A 17,155-nucleotide genomic window follows, 5' to 3' on the forward strand; every position below is an offset into this window, starting at 1 on the left:
ATATAGTCTTATCATATTATTTGTAAAACTAAACTAACTAACTAGTAGAATATGTAGAAATGAAATATTCTTAGTTTTTATAATTTTAAACTGAATATATTTTTACATCACAAATCACAAGTCATTCAAATCTAAATTCACCGAATCATAGTCACTATAGAATCAACATTAGTAAATAACAAATTTTTAAATTATTGTTATTTTATTTATGCGACAACAATATATTTTTATCATATTATTTTTAAGATTAAACTAACTAAGTAGGAATATGCAGAAATGAAGTATTCTCATACACAAAATTTAATAATTTCAAACTAAATATTATTATTCATCTCAAATCATAAGTCATTCAAATCAAGTCACCAAATCACAATCACTATAAAATTAACATTAGTAAGTCATCGTTTTCAATCTTTTAGAATTTTTGTGTTTCAATCCACGCGGCAACAATATAATTTTATTATATTATTTGTAAGACTAAACCATCTAAGTACAAAAATATACTGAACTGAAGTATTCTCTTACACAAAATTTTTTATATTTTCAAACTGAATATAATTATACATCTCAAATTATAAGTCACTATAAAACCATCGATGGTTCCCAGTCGTTTTAAAATTTTGTGTTTGTATTCACGTAGGTAACAATATATTATTTTTAAGGCTAAATTAATTAAGTAAGAAAATATACAGAAATGAAGTATCATCAACTGTAGTGATTTAATCATGTAATACTTAATACTCTTAAATTCAAAATCACAAGTTGAGTGATATTGTTCCTAATATTTTAGAAGTTTTGTGTTTTTATTCATGTGGACAACAATATAGTTTTATTATATATTATTATTTCTTTTAAAACTAAAGCAATTAAGAAAATAATATGCAGAAGTGATGTATTTTCAACTTTTATGATTTAATCACAAGTTAAGTGAATATTGAATGTATAGAGTTAGATATTCAAATAATTATCAAACTTAATTTAAAATAAATATATAGAATATGATGTTTTGTCTTGTATTTAATGTTTATGTACCTAATTTAGTCTAACTAATTATCTATAATTTCTTCTTATATATTCTTATAATACTGATCTTAAACTCTATTAGATATATTATATTTGTTTAAAAAATTAGGTAAGACTAATTTTTTTTGTTAAAAAGAATTATTGTAACAGAAGTTTAAGTCATCCAAACAGATTAATTAGTGATTAAGTTGTTCCCTCCAAGAATTAATTAGTGATTAAGTTTAAGTCATCCAAACATTTTTCTTTGTGTGTACCTTAAATAAATTGTAACCAAGTAATGGAAGCTATCATTTAAAATTAAAGTTTAAGTTATTTAAATGGTTATAGTACATTACAGAAAACAAATAAACGAACTTACATGACATGTGAGGAATCAAATTTATTTAAGCTTTGAGAATTGGTTCACAGCTTTGAGAATTGGTTCACAGCCAGTCCATGTACAAATTTCTATAGTTTTATCGCAAAAACCCTACTCCAAAACAACAATATTACATGGTTTTGATTTAAAATACAATAACGCTGGTAACAAAAAAAAGATTGCTCAAAAAGAAAAGATTAAAACATAACGAATTTTTTATATTTAGAATTGACAATGATCCAGTTTATAAATTGTTGTTGTCAACTTTCCCATGAATGATTCAACCCAGAATATCCACTCATGTAAATGTACTAGAGAAATAGAAAAAAGTAAATTAAAACCACACTTTTTAATTGAGAAAAATAATAAACACAACCTTGAACATTACTCTAGGTATAAATAACTAGATAAGTACCACTCTTAAATTACAACTTTTTAATGTTAGATCATGAGTTTTGAATTTTAAAAACAATTTATGAATGTTCAAACATTATTTTTCCTCATTTAATAAAACTACCATGAGCATTCACTCTCGGGTCTTTTTCTTCCTTACCTAGACGATCTCGTTCTCACCTATTTAATTTGATTCGAGTTATGTTACTTACCAATTTAGAGTTTGATGACGAAATCTCAAACCATCGATGAAAGCATTCAGAAACTGGGCGAGCGAATAAACAACCTTGAAAACATCTCTGCCTAACAAATTAGAAACAACAGTTGCAAATCAAATTGACTTGTTATATCAAGATATTCAAAAAATATAGTCACTGTTTGTGGCAAAATCTAGAAACAAAACTTGAATCAATACCTGTCAACAAAATCGAGGAAAAACGCAAAGGAGCATCATCATCATCGACTTCAACCAGTCAAAACAGAGAAAGTTGTTGGAGATGAAATTTTTATCCGACCATATGCGAGCCTGTCAAGTAACAACCAACTAAAATAAAAGACAGAAGTTTTACAGGAGCCTATTTTTAAGAATCCTAGAATTGATGAGCATAATTCGTCAGATATACATACAGACATGGGGATAATTAAATTGATGATCTATCGGGGTCTATTTTCTTTCTGCTATACATACATAAAGACAGACTATCGGTATATCATAAGATCCTCCCCCAATATTTCCAGTACAGACAGAGTCGTCAGAATAAATCTAGCTAACCAAGATCAAGGAAATTCATTTCATGTAAACGACGGAGAAATCGAGAGCGATCGATCGATAAAAGGGCCTTGACGAATTTATTGGGTTAGTACAAGAGTTTGGTAGAACTAATTCGGGAGGGCTAAGATGACATATGGGGGGTTACTACATATTATTTAATGGAGTAGAGACAGGGGTTACTAACCCAGATTAGCGTTTCATCAAGAAGAATCAGGTCATTATCGAATTTCATCAACTAAAGAAACATAATTATTGAGAATACATTGATCAAACCAAGAAAGAAAGTTTGGGAAATTAGGGTTTGTCTTAAGCCATTAATTAGGATGGAATAATCTAGAAGAAAAGAAATGAAAAAGAATCACAGGAATCTGATGGACAATGTCACCGCTGGCCCAGATTACATTCCTTGTCTTGATAACCTGCAAGCTATAAAGAGCCTAAGATCAACAAAGCATTATGAGCACAGGGAGAGACATTGCCCAGAGGATCCTCCCACCTGTCTTGTTCCTCTTCCAGAAGGATACCAAAAATCCGTTGATTGGCCTACTAGCAGGGAAAAGGTGCATGGTTCTTCTTATCTTTTTGTGCTGTGTATTTATTTTTATTTGTTTAAGATGAATTTCTTATAATGTTTGTCTTTTGCAGATATGGTATCATAATGTTCCACATACGAAACTTGCTGAGATTAAGGGACACCAGAACTGGGTGAAAGTTAGTGGTGATTATCTTACGTTTCCTGGTGGTGGAACCCAGTTTAAACATGGAGCACTTCATTATATTGATTTCATACAACAGGTTGGATTTTCTAACTACTGCAGTTTTTGGCAACACATTTATTATTTAATCTAAATAACTGTGCTGATTTGAATTAAGTTTATTATGATAACTGTCATCTAAAATCACTTAACTATTTAAATTCAGCTCAAATTATAATTAAGCTGAAAAATATGGCTTAATTTCATAAGCTATGAATGTCTTAAATCTGCAAAATAGTAAGATCGCACAGAAGACAACTTTGACCTCTGGCTTGCTTTACTATAACTACTTCCCTACATTAGATCCTCAATTTATCAAATGAACTTGCATCAGGCACTTAAAATTTTGATATTTTCTTTTGGTTTATTCGGCATTTATTTTACACACTTGACTAATTCGACACTTAAAATTAGGCATTCAACGTTCAACACTTAATTTTCAGTTTTAACACTCCCTAAGTGTGTGATCAATTCTTAAATGAATTGTTTTTGAGTGCTTTGAAATTGTTTGTCTCCCCTTGACTAGAATTAAAAATTCCAATGTACACTTTTAGCATGATGGATACATATACTTTTTGTTTTCTGCAGTCTGTACCTGATATTGGTTGGGGAAAGCGATCTCGGGTGGTATTAGATGTTGGGTGTGGGGTTGCTAGCTTTGGAGGCTATCTCTTTGATAAAGATGTGCTCACCATGTCTGTGGCCCCGAAAGATGAACATGAAGCACAGGTTCAATTTGCACTTGAAAGAGGCATCCCTGCTATATCTGCAGTAATGGGCACCAAGAGACTTCCATACCCTGCAAGAGTATTTGATGTTGTCCATTGTGCTCGTTGTAGGGTCCCCTGGCACATTGAAGGTACTCTCTTGATTTTTTTTATTACGGTTTCGATAATCTTCTTAGTTGACTTTGGAACTTAAGCTTTTATGATACTTGTTTCTTAAGTGTTTTCAGCTTTAAACACAAGAATTCCACGATTCCTATTTGTCTTTAATATGGGGAGGGATTTATCTGCACAATTTGCTAATTTCTTTGCATAACCAATTGAGCCATTTAGAAACTGGTATTTTATCACAATCAAGATCCTATTGAATAATTGTCAAAAGTTCAAACTGAAAGTGATTTTTTTCGTTTGGTTAAGATATTTCTAGGGCCTTGTTAGGTTTGGATTATTTGTGTTTAATCTCGAATAACACACCACTGAATCATCCAGCCCCATCAATAACATGATTCAAATCATAAACCAAAATATCTTGTTTATTTATTATTTATGTACACCATTAGCGTCCTTTTACCTAAATAATTAATTTTAATAACCTGCACTGGACAAGGTTATTTGAAAACAACCCTCTGGTTATCCAAATAACCCAAGTTTGAACAATGCCTAAATCATGATCTGGATCATATAGTACGATTTTTCTTGTAACCATTGAACGCTTCTTGCGCTTATTTTTTTTCTATGAAAGTTGATATTTTTCATAAAAAGATTATATAGTACAATTTTTGTTTATTTGGCATACAAATTATTTTCTAGACCATGATTCAAATTGTAGTGTAACTTTTTTTTTTGTTTACTTCGGTATTATGACATTTTTTTTTCTAGAAGATCCTGATTATATTATTTTTCTAAATCATTGTGATTTATGATAATATTTTTCTGAATATATAACAAAACAACTCGTTACTTCATGCAGGCGGTAAACTACTGTTGGAGCTGAACCGATTACTTCGGCCTGGAGGCTACTTTGTGTGGTCTGCTACACCTGTTTACCAAAAACTTACAGAAGATGTTGAGATCTGGGAAGGTAGATGATTATATTAGTACAGTATATTATCGTTTCCTTGACAGTAATTCAATTGTTGTTGTTGTTAACACCATATGTTACATGTGATTTTACTTTGCAGCCATGAAACAGCTAACAAAGGGAATGTGTTGGGAAGTGGTTTCAATAACGAAAGACAGAGTAAATGGAGTTGGTATAGCAATATATCAGAAGCCTATGACAAACGAATGCTATGGACAAAGATCAGAAGATAAACCTCCACTCTGCCATGAATCTGATGATCCAAATGCAGCCTGGTATGTTCACGTATTTCCTTATTCTCACCATTTACTGTAATAAAATAAGGAAAAAAAGGCATGTTTTGTAATTTTCAATTTTAACCATCGTACTTTACCAATGTAATTGTGATCGTCATGAAATACCACTTAAAAATGGTGTGTTATGTATATAAACACAGGAGTGTACCATTGCAAGCGTGTATGCACAAATTACCAACTGATGCGACAGAACGAGGATCTCAGTGGCCAGAGCAATGGTCAGAGAGGTTAACGAAGACACCTTATTGGTTATTGGGTTCTCAAATTGGAGTGTATGGCAAACCAGCACCGGAGGATTTCACAGCAGATCATGAACATTGGAAGCGGGTGGTGAACAAGTCATATCTTGGAGGACTGGGAATTAATTGGTCCACTGTGAGGAATGTGATGGACATGAAAGCTATTTATGGAGGGTATGTAATTAAAATTCTTTATTTTCTTTTGTACTTGGGAATATTATTAAACTTTATATTATTGTTAGGTTTGCTGCTGCTCTAAAGGAGTTGAACGTATGGGTGATGAATGTTGTCCCAATAGACTCCCCAGATACACTTCCAATTATCTTCGAGCGAGGTTTATTCGGAACGTATCATGATTGGTGCGAGTCGTTCAGTACTTATCCTAGATCATACGATCTTCTTCACGCTGATCATCTATTCTCAAAGATCAAGAGAAAGTATGTATCTTTTTGCTACTTGTTTGTGTTTTTCTTCCTTACAGAAAACTAAGTTGGTATTTATTAATATTATACATTATACAGATGCAACTTCAAGGCTTTGGTAGCTGAAACAGACCGTATACTTAGACCGGAAGGAAAGCTGATAGTGCGGGACCATGTAGATATAATAAGCGAACTGGAGAGTTTGTTTAGAGCAATGCAATGGGAGATAAGATTGACGTACTCTAACGACAATGAAGGTCTGCTTTGCGTTCAGAAGACAATGTGGCGCCCGAATGAGATGGAGACAATCACTTATGCCATTGCTGCTTGAAAGATAAAACAAACAATTGTGTTCCTAATTGTATTGTATTCATTCCTTAGAGAAATCCCTACAAGATCAGACCAATCTTCTTATTGGCTATAGCTAGATTAATTAGCTGTGTCATCCCTTTTTTGATATTGAAAGTAGTTGCGAATGGGGAAGATAAATATATCATATAAATGGGTGAAGAAATCGTGAAGAGTAGAACAATCAGCTCTGTAATGATTCTGGGTAAAAACGAACAAATCGGACCATGTGAAATATGAGTATTTCTTCCTACTACTGCAGCACATTCTTTGATTTGTTTTTTGTCCATCTTTTTCTAAATTATCATTATTATCACCATTCACAAAGAGGAGCTCCTCTGGTGGCCTCACCACCTTATATTCTCTGGGAGATGAGAAGAAAACCACTGCCCTGTGTACGCAGTTCTTGTATTTCCCATTCGTTAATGCATGTAGTATATATCAAACAAATCTATCAAAATCATTACTCTCGATAATAGCCAGACAACGAAACTTACCATGAAAGTGTTGCCGATGTTGATTACAAAAGCGTCGGGGTGGAATGGTTTGCCACTTATTGTTTGGAAACTTGATCTTGATGGAGGAATGTCAAAGACGTTGGATCAGAATGAGGACCGGTTCCAAGAGTGAAATCTGGATCCATGCAAGGTTGGTAGTAATTCCATCTCATAGACCTTCCATCCTCCAAGAATCTCCTATAGCTTATAAATCTATTTTTAAAAATTAAAAAAGAACTAGCATGAAAACCCACAACTATGGCCTCTGTTTAAACTCAAAGCGTTTTTAGATGTAATCGAACTCGTAACATTTTATCTTTTAAACAGACTCCTACCATTGAGCTACCTTAGTAGGGTATATAAGATCTACTTTTATTCTCAATAGTTCGCCATTGCTTCACAGTACTTCTAGAATACCCATCTAACATCCATTCAAACATCAGACTTATAACAAACACATGCATATTAATCTTATACATATATACGTTACATGATTCATTAAATAATAATATATAGATAATTTAATTTAAATGGTAAAAGGTTACGGATTCGATTCCCATCAAAATTGTTTTAAATGGAAGCGGATGGTCATGGTTGTAGGTGTACTAACTAATAACTAAGATAATTTAACACTATTGTGGGTGATGATATAACTAAATAGATAATTTCACATAATTATAATAACTCTTATTCTTATTGTGTTTTCACATAAACAATTATATAAATCTACAAAGATCAGAGTGGCGCAGCGGAAGCGTGGTGGGCCCATAACCCACAGGTCCCAGGATCGAAACCTGGCTCTGATATTTTATTCGATTTTTTTTATTTATTTTTATTGTAAACAACCAAAACAAAAGCCTTAACTTACCCTATGTCTTGAAATTCATTACCTAGTTTAACAAGCACTTGGATATTGTCATTTTGATGGAATTGAAATGAGAATGTTTCTTTCCAAGGAAGCATAAAATCATATCGGTTATACCTAGTTTAACAGATTTTCATTTGAAGTAGTCCACAAGCACTTGGGTATTGTCATTTTGATGGAATTGAAATGAGAATGTTTCTTTCCAAGGAAGCATAGAAGCATATCGGTTAGAATGGGCAGATTTAATTAGACTAGCATCAATTCCATGGTTGATTACTTGGAAGATGCCATGGCTAAGACAAGCCTCTTTAATAAGCCTTACACATTCCTTGGTTGTTTCTTCATCAACTTTGAAGTAGCCCTCTAGGTCAGCCATAGTCTGCTTTAGCTCCTCTTGGGAGATAACTGGATCCCATCTTGTGATCGGCCAAACGAATTTTGAAGGCAAAGGAATTAGAATCATAAGGGTAAAAGTTATTTTCTATTACTTTTGCTTCTTTTTTAGTGAGTTCCATTAGAGAAGGGGTGCAGGGAAGTGATGAGATTTATTTTTCCCTTTATGGGGAAGAGACATAATTATCACGCAACAGAAGAATCTATTTATATACATCTTCATGTGCATTACATGAAATTGTATCTAAAACTGAGCATATTTGTGGCCATAGAACATTGCATGGGCTAATAAAATATTCATATTTGTTCACAAATAAAACTCTATATAATGGAAAGGTCATTTAAACATATATTTATATATTGGCTCAAATGTCAATCTAGAAAAGAATAAAAGGTGTATTTTCATCTCTTAGAAAATGTAAATCCCTTCTCCCTAAGCAACTCATGGACAATGGTAGAGGATCCCATGAATGACATTTCACCTTAAAAGAAGAAGAAAACATGTTTGATGGAGTAGAATGTTACTTGTTTCATGTCTCCAATATTTTAATAGAGTAGAATGTTGGAATTATTTCTAATATTTGGGTACATATATTATTTAGTAATCGTGTATTAGTTGTTATCCTATCAAGATTAAAGTCCAACTAAAGTTTAAAGATTATGGACTTATTTAGACATTTATAATAAATATGGGGATATATTTGTGTAGAAATAGAAATATCATTTATTATTCTGTTGATGGGCCGAATAATAAATGGGTATATTGTAAGTGCGGAAAATATTATAAATAAGAAAATAAGATTTTATTGATAGAAATCTTAAGTAGCTGCAACTCACTTAATTTTGATATTGAAAAATTAATGAGTGATTCTCAATTTAAAAGGATAAGATAGAAAGATCAAGAATTCAAAGTAAATACAATTCTTGACATTAAACGATGCATCTCTTGAGCTTCATCTTCCTCTCACGCTTCATCTTCAACTCTTGAGCTTCATCGTCACATTTAATGTTTTCCGAGATTATTAATTATTTATTATTTTTAACACCCCTCTTAATTAGTAATCTTGAATTTCTTCTTGAATTTGTCGAACTTGTCAATCGAGACGGCTTTGGTCATGATATCTGCTGGCTGATCATCCGTCTTGATAAACTTAATGGAAATTACTTCTTGAGTAACCAAATCTCAAATAAAATGACGTCGTAGTTCAATATGTTTGGACCACATGAAAAACGGAATTCTTTGTCATTGCAATAGCTGACATATTGTCACAATGAATAATTGTCGGCTTACATTGCTCAAACTTCATGTCCTTTAAAATTCTTTGAAGCCAAATAGCTTTACAAGCTGCATCAGTACATGCTATATACTTTACTTTGGCTGATGATAATGCCACATATTTCTGTTTTCTTGAGATATTACATTTGATCCAAGACAAAAGATATAACCGGAGTTACTTTTTCGATTATCAATCGAGCCTGCCCAATCAGTATCTGTATACCAAACCAACTTACATTCACTTTCCTTTTTGAATTCAATGTCTTGAGTTTTTGATCCTTTAAGATATCTAAGGATTCTTTTTGCGGCTGCAAAATGAATTTTACTTAGCTCATTTAAAAATCTAGAAAGCAAGCTTACCGAATATGTGATATCCGGTCTTGTGTTGAGATAGATTAAGGAACCAATCAACTTTCTATAACTACTTGAGTCAGCTTTCTCACCATCGCCGTTAACTTGAAAATTTTCATTCAACGCCATAGGAGTGGAGAGGGGCTTGCATTGACTCATATTGAATTTCTTGAGAAGATCTTTAATATATTTTTCTTGAGATAGAAAGATTCTTCATGGACTTTTCTTAACTTGTATACCAAGAAAATATTTCATGAGTCCTAAGTCTGTCATCTCAAATTCTTTCATCATTGATTTTTGAATTCTGCCATCATAGCTTTGTTTGTTCCAAAATAGATGAGCTCATCTAAATATAAACATACAATCAAGAAATATTTCTCAATAGTCTTCATATAGAGAGATGATTCACATGTACTTCGATTAAAGCCTTTCGTGATGAAATAACTATCAATTTTGTTAGTTTTGGCACAATTAGAATCCCACATCGGAAGATGATGGGAGTGAAAAAGTTTCTTAGTATATAAAAGAAACTTTATTCACAATTAGAATAAATCCACATCTAAGATGATGGGAGTTGGGGAAGTTTCTTAGTGTATAAAAGAAAAACTCCCATCTCTTTGGTTTATTGCACCCAATATTTGTATCTCTTCTTCTTTATTAATTGATAGCCTTAGTGCTTAGAGACGTAGACAACATTTTGGCCGAACTCCGTTATCAAAGTATGTTAGTGTGTTCTTTCAGTTATTTTCTTCTTTTGTGTTTCTGTCAGGGTTTTTCCCAACAAGTGGTATCAGAGCCGAATGTTCGTCCTTGGCATGATGGAGTCTTCAAAAGGGGCGTTAACTCCTTCGTCATCCTGGATGAGGACACCGATGTCGAATTTGAAGTTTGTAGTGGAAATCTTTGAGGGAACTGGGCATTTCGACATGTGGTAAGGTGAGGTTGTAGATTGTCTTTTTCAACAAGGTCTAGATGTTGCTATTGAGGTCGGAAAGCCATATGGTATAGAAGAAAAATAATGGAGTATCATGAATCGATTGACGTGCGGAACAATTCGATCATGCCTGTCCAGAAAGCAGAAGTATGTTGTGAAGATTAAAACTTCTGCACAAAAACTGTGGCAAGCATTGAAGGACAAATTTCTAAAAAAGAGTGGTCAGAATAAGTTCCTTATGAAGAAGCGGTTGTTCCGGTTTGACTACCAATCATGTACTTCTATGAATGAACATATTACTAAGTTTAATGAATTAGTAGCAAATCTGTTAAACCTTGATGTTAAGTTTGAGGATAAAGATCTTGTTTTGATGTTACTAGCGTCCATTCCTGATGAATTTGAACACTTAGAAACAACGTTACTTCATGGGAAGGGAAATGTTTCTTTTGATAATGTAAGTTCTGCTTTATATAGTCATGAATTGAGAAAACAATAGGTACAACAGATGAAGCATTGATGGTCAAGTACCGTCAGCAAAGCAAATCAAAAGGGAAAGGAGGAAGATCCGAAATTAGAGTTGCCAAAGATGAATGTGCTTTCTGTCGTGAGAAAAGACATTGGAAGATTAACTACCCAAAGTGGAAGAAGAAAGAGAAAGATTCTGAAGATGCAAATATTGCAGAAAACAAAGGTGATGCAGATTCAGAATACTCTTTATCGATGTCACACACAACATCACATCCTGACGCGTGGATATTGGACTCATCCTGCACTTATCATATGACACCAGTTCGAAAGTGGTTATTTGACTTTAAGGTGCTTGATGCTGGAGTTGTTTAAATGGGAGATGCTAGTACATGTAAAATAAAAGGGATATGTTCAATCAAGCTGAGAAATGATGATGGATCCACCAGAATTATCAGAGATGTTCGGTACATACTGAATATGAAAAAGAATCTCATTTCTTTGGGGGCCTTGGAGTCAAAAGAGCTACATGTGAAATTTGAAAATGATAGTTAATGTGACAACAAATGTATCAACTTCCGGGAGTAGTAAAGAGTTAGAGGCAACAAAGCTATGGCATGTGCGATTGGGGCATGCTGGTGAGAAATCTATGCAAACTCTTGTCAAGGAAGGATTGCTAAAAGATACAAAAGTTTGTAAATTAGATTTTTGTGAACATTGTATTCTGGGAAAACAAAGGAGAGTAAAATTTGGCACTACTATCCATAACACCAAGGGTATTTTGGACTATGTGCACTCAGATGTCTGGGGACTTGCCAAGACTCCTTCTCTTGGAGGTAAACATTATTTTGTTACTTTTATTATTGATTTTTCCAGAAGAGTTTGAGTATTTACTATGAAGAACAAAGATGAAGTGTTTGGGATTTTTCTTAAATGGAAAACTCAAGTTGAAGACGAGACAGGAAGAAAGATCAAAGTTCTCCAGACTGATAACAGTGGAGAATACAAGAATGATCCATTACAGAAGTTATGCCAACAATGTGGCATAGTTCGACACTACACAGTCAGGAAAACACCACAGTAGAATGGAGTATCAGAACGTATGAACAAGACATTGGTGGAGAAAGTTCGATGTATGTTGTTTAATGCTGGGTTAGACAAGAACTTTTGGGCAGAAGCTGTGTCATACGCTAAACATTTGGTAAATAACCTACCATCATCTGCACTTGGTGACAAGACTCAATTAGAGGTATGGTCTGGAAAACCTGCAACTGATTATGATTTTTTGTATATTTTTGGTCATACTGTATATTATTATTTAGTTGAATCAAAGTTGGATCCACAAGGAAAAAAGACTCTTTTTATGAGATTTACTACGGGAGTTAAAGAATATCGCCTCTGGTGTTTGGATGCAAAGAAAACTATTATCAGTAGAGATGTTACTTTTGATGATTATTCAATGTTGAATAAGGTAACACCAGACAAGATTGATTGTGCTCCGCAACAGGTGGAGTTTGAGCAGATAAAGATAAGCCCAACTATAAGTGACTCTCCGACGACAGACGAAGAGTTAAATGAGGAAGAGGTTCCAACCCAAGAACCCTTAGAACAACATGAATCAATTGATGTGAACATGCCAAGACAAGTTATTCAAAAACCAGGTCGGTTTGTTGACTTGGCGGCCTATGCACTTCTAGTCGTAAATGATGTTCCATCCACTTTTTTAGATGACAGTCGAAGTACTGAAAATGGAAAAAGGAGAGGTGTTATGGAAGATGAATTGCAATCTATTCAGAAGAATGAGACATGCAAGTTGACGCATCTACGAAAAGAGAAGAAGACTATTGGTTGTAAATGGATCTTTGCTAAGAAAGAAGGATTTCCCGAAAAATTTGATATTCGCTACAAGGCAAAATTGGTAGTTAAAGACTACGCTCAGAAGGAAGGAGTTGATTATAATGAGGTACTTTCTCCTGTTGTTAAACACTCTCCCATTAGAATTTTGTTGGCCTTAGTAGCATAAATGAATTTGGAGCTAGCTCAACCAGATGTGAAGACTGCAGACATACACAGTCATTTGAACGAGGAAATCTACATTAATCAACTAGATGAATTCAAAGTTGCTGATAAAGAAAATTGGGTTTGCAAGTTGAACAGATCATTGTACAGGTTGAAGCAATTGTCGAGACAATGGTACAAAGTGACTTGACAAATTTATGATTGAGCACAAGTACACAAGAAGCAGATTCAATTCATGTTTGTATTTGCGCTAACTGCAAGATGAGTCTTATATCTATTTACTCTTTTACGTTGATGATATGTTGATAGCATCAAAGAGCCAATATGAAATTGATAAATTGAAGGCTCAATTGGGTAAGAAGTTGGAGATGAAAGACATGGGAAAAACCAAATTTGAACTTTGTTTAGATTTGGTAAAAATATTCCGCGTTTGAGTCAGCGCTGAAGAGCGCCAATTGGAAGCACTGAAGAGCTATTTTTAATATTGAAGATTAGTATTTGGATATTGTGCCAATGTGGAGATTTGTTAATTTTGGCACAATTAGAATCCCACATAGGAAGATGATGGGAGTGAAAAAAGTTTCTTAGTATATAAAAGAAACTATATTCACAATTAGAATAAATCCCACATCGGAAGATGATGGGAGTTGAGGAAGTTTCTTAGTGTATAAAAGAAACTTTCCCCTCTTTGTTTTATTGCACCCAATATTTGTATCTCTTCTTCCTTATTAATTAATAGCCTTAGTGCTCGGAGACGTAGACAACATTTTGGCCGAACTCCGTTATCAAAATCTGTTAGTGTGTTCTTTCATTTATTTTCTTCTTTTGTGTTTCTGTCAGGGTTTTTCCCAACACTTTAACTCATACAGTGCCTTATTTAGTCGATAAACTTTCTTCTCTTTTTCTTTGATCTCAAAACCTTCGGGCTGCTCAACATACACCTCTTCTTGAATTTATCCATTTAAAAAAGCTGATTTTACATTAAGTTGAAATGTATTTTTACCTCCAACTAAGCTGCAATGGCTACACAAGTACGGATTGTCTCCATTCTTTCCACATGAGCATAAGTTTATGAGAAGTCAACTCCCGGTTGTTGAGAATAACCCTTTGCGACAAGTCGAGATTTATGTTTTTGAATTAAACCATCCTCACTGTACTTTACTTTGTAGACCCATTTTAATCCAATAGTTTTCTTTCCATCTGACAAGTCCACGAGTTCTATGTTGAATTTTTCTCAATTGTACATAATTCATATAAACCAAACACACATTCAAGAAACACTCGTTATAAATGAAGTCTCTATTTTTTTTTCTATTCTTCTGCTTCTGCCTGGATTTTGCATACTTGCTTGTTTCCATGGCCCCAATGAACCACCACGTATTGAGTTATTTTAAAACATATTTTTTCTCATCATTTTGATTTAGATCGCTAGTTTGATGTGGTTTATTTGTATTTAATTCAAATAAACCATTATCCCATCAATATCATCAATAACTTCTTCCATCAAAATTATTTAAAATAATTGTTTTAAAAATATTCAATTTAAAAAAGTCACGTATAGTATGAATTTAATAAATACTGTCTATATACCTTTTATACTTGTCCTCTCAAGCTTTGAGCCAATTTTTTTTTGAATTCTCTTTTGGGATTTTGTTTAAATTGGAGCTTTAAATTTGTAATATAGTTAACTTGGACTTGCATATATTTAGGGAAATTTAACGAAATGATACCAATAAGAAGTGAAATTTGAAAAATAATTCAAAGTTAATAATGTTTGCAGAAAATAATATTTTGAGCATGTGAAATGTCCATAATGTCTTATGCGTCATGCAAATATGTATAGTGCGTGATGTGAATATGTATAGTACATGACGCGAATATGTATAGTGCGTCACGCAAAATATATAGTCCGTGACACAGATTGTATAGTGCGTCACGCGAATTGTATGGTGCATCAAACAAATTGTAAGATTTCATCTCTCGTCGTCTCCGTCTCTAGTTGCTCATCATGACTGCTGCCTCAACTCATCCATCAAAGCTCGTATCGTTGTTCCTTCAAACCTCGTCTTGATTATTCAGGTGAGTATGAGTTTTTTCCGTCAAACCTTGTTACTATGTACGTCAAACCTTGTTACTGTCATGTTCATCAATTCATGTAACTGTCATGTTCGTCACGATCGTATATATCCTCGTCACGATCTTATATAACCTTGTAACAAATTTTCAATTTTTCACGACTTATTATAACAAACTATTATCCTTTTTGAAGATGGCGTAAACTAAAACATGACTGAGCAGTTTCACTAAATCACAAGGTTTCACTTAGTTTGCAATTCACTAAATCACAATCACTATAAAACCAACATAAATAAATGATCGTTCTCAATCTTTTAGAATTTTTTTTGTTTCTATCCCCGCAGAAACAATATAGTCTTATCATATTATTTTTAAGATTAAACCAACTAAGTATTAAAAAATGCATAAATGAAGTATTCTCTTACATAGAGTTTTTATAATTTCATCCTGAATTTAATTATACGTCCCAAATCACAAGTAATTCAAATCAAAATTCATTCAAATCACAAGTCATCAAATCACAATCACTATTATCTAAACTTAGGAAATGATCATTTTCAAAGTTTTAGCAATTGTGTGTTTTTATCTAAGCAGCAACAATATAGTATTATCATAAGTATTCTCATACACAGAGTTTTTATATTTTCAAACCAACTATAACTAAATGTCCCAAATCATAGGTCATTTATATTTAAAGTCACCAAATCATAATCAGTATAAAACCAAAATTAGTAAATGATTGTTCTCAATCTTTTAAAATTTTTGTGATTGTATCCACGCGACAACAATATAGTCTTATCATATTATTTATATGGATAAACAACATAAGTAGGAGAATATGTAAAAAAGAAATATCTCTCATAAACATAGTTTTATAATTTCAAACCGAATATAATTATACGTCCCAAATCAAAAGTTATTCAAACCTAAAACCAACATTTGTAAGTGATATTTCTCAATATTTAAGAATTTTTTTTTATCCACGCCTTAACAATATAGTTTTATCATATTATTTGTAAGACTAAAAAACAACCTAAGTAGGAGAATATGCAGAAATGAAGTATTCTCATCCACATACTTTTTTTAATGTCAAACCCAATATAATTATACGTTCAAATCACAATTCATTAAAATCTAAAACCACCAAATTACAATCACTATAAAACTAACATTAGAAATAGATCGTTCTCAATCATTTAGAATTTTTGCGCTTTTATTCACGCCGCAACAATATAGTCTTATCATATTATTTGTAAGATTAAACCAACTAAATAAGAGATTATGTATAAATGAAGTATTCTCATACACAGAGTTTTATAATTTCAAATCGAATATAATTATACGTCCCAATTCAAATCACAATAACTATAAAATAACCATTGTTAAATGATCGTTCTCAATCTTTTAATTTTTTTTTGTTTCTATCCATGCGACAACAATACAATTTAAACAAATTATTTGTAAGACTAAATCAAATAAATAAGAGAATATACAAAAATGAAGTATTCTATTACACAATATTTTTACAATCGAAACATAATATAATTTTACGTCACAAATTACAAGTCAATTTTTTTTTATAATTTAAGTGTTCCTATTCATTCGTTAACAATATAGTCTTATCATATCATTTGTAAAACTAAACCAACTAAGTAAGAGAATATGTAGAAATGGAGAATTCTCATACACCGAGATTTTATAATTTCAAACTAAAAATAATTATACGTTTTAAATCACAAGTCATTCAAATCACAAATCACCAAATCACAATCACTAAAAACAACATTGGTATATGATCGTTTTCAATCTTTTAGATTTTTGTGTTTCTATTTACGCGGCAACAATATAGTCTTATCATATTATTTGT

At 32.5% G+C, this 17,155-nt stretch overlaps 2 protein-coding genes and 1 non-coding gene across 3 annotated transcripts; 2 read left to right on the forward strand and 1 right to left on the reverse strand.

The window, feature by feature from the left end:
- Window positions 1–3,207: 3,207 nt before the first annotated feature.
- Window positions 3,208–6,544, forward strand: LOC124937559 (probable methyltransferase PMT26). Its single transcript, XM_047477845.1, has 8 exons — window positions 3,208–3,341; window positions 3,890–4,160; window positions 4,997–5,107; window positions 5,208–5,382; window positions 5,544–5,816; window positions 5,885–6,079; window positions 6,164–6,441; window positions 6,498–6,544. The coding sequence occupies exons 2-7, from the start codon at window positions 3,995–3,997 to the stop codon at window positions 6,393–6,395; spliced, it is 1,152 nt and encodes a 383-aa protein (XP_047333801.1). The 5' UTR covers window positions 3,208–3,341; window positions 3,890–3,994; the 3' UTR covers window positions 6,396–6,441; window positions 6,498–6,544.
- Window positions 6,494–9,953, reverse strand: LOC124921803 (bi-functional coumaroyl CoA and feruloyl CoA ortho-hydroxylase Diox1-like). Its single transcript, XM_047462503.1, is given in 6 exon segments — window positions 6,494–6,841; window positions 6,910–6,946; window positions 6,948–6,974; window positions 6,976–7,122; window positions 9,588–9,751; window positions 9,804–9,953. Coding segments are annotated over 6 exon segments (873 nt in total).
- TRNAM-CAU lies at window positions 7,644–7,715 on the forward strand. The gene has a single exon. It is a non-coding gene; the product is annotated as a tRNA-Met (tRNA).
- Window positions 9,954–17,155: the final 7,202 nt, after the last annotated feature.

Source organism: Impatiens glandulifera, chromosome 1 (genome assembly GCF_907164915.1).
Source record: "Impatiens glandulifera chromosome 1, dImpGla2.1, whole genome shotgun sequence".
Classification (NCBI taxonomy): domain Eukaryota; kingdom Viridiplantae; phylum Streptophyta; class Magnoliopsida; order Ericales; family Balsaminaceae; genus Impatiens; species Impatiens glandulifera.

Coding starts and splice junctions, on each gene's coding strand:
- LOC124937559 (XM_047477845.1), top strand. CDS start 3,995: ATGTCTGTGGCCCCGAAAGATGAACATGAAGCACAGGTTCAATTTGCA. Junction 5,108..5,207: donor AGATGTTGAGATCTGGGAAG/GTAGATGATTAT, acceptor TTTACTTTGCAG/CCATGAAACAGCTAACAAAG. Junction 5,817..5,884: donor ATGAAAGCTATTTATGGAGG/GTATGTAATTAA, acceptor TATTATTGTTAG/GTTTGCTGCTGCTCTAAAGG.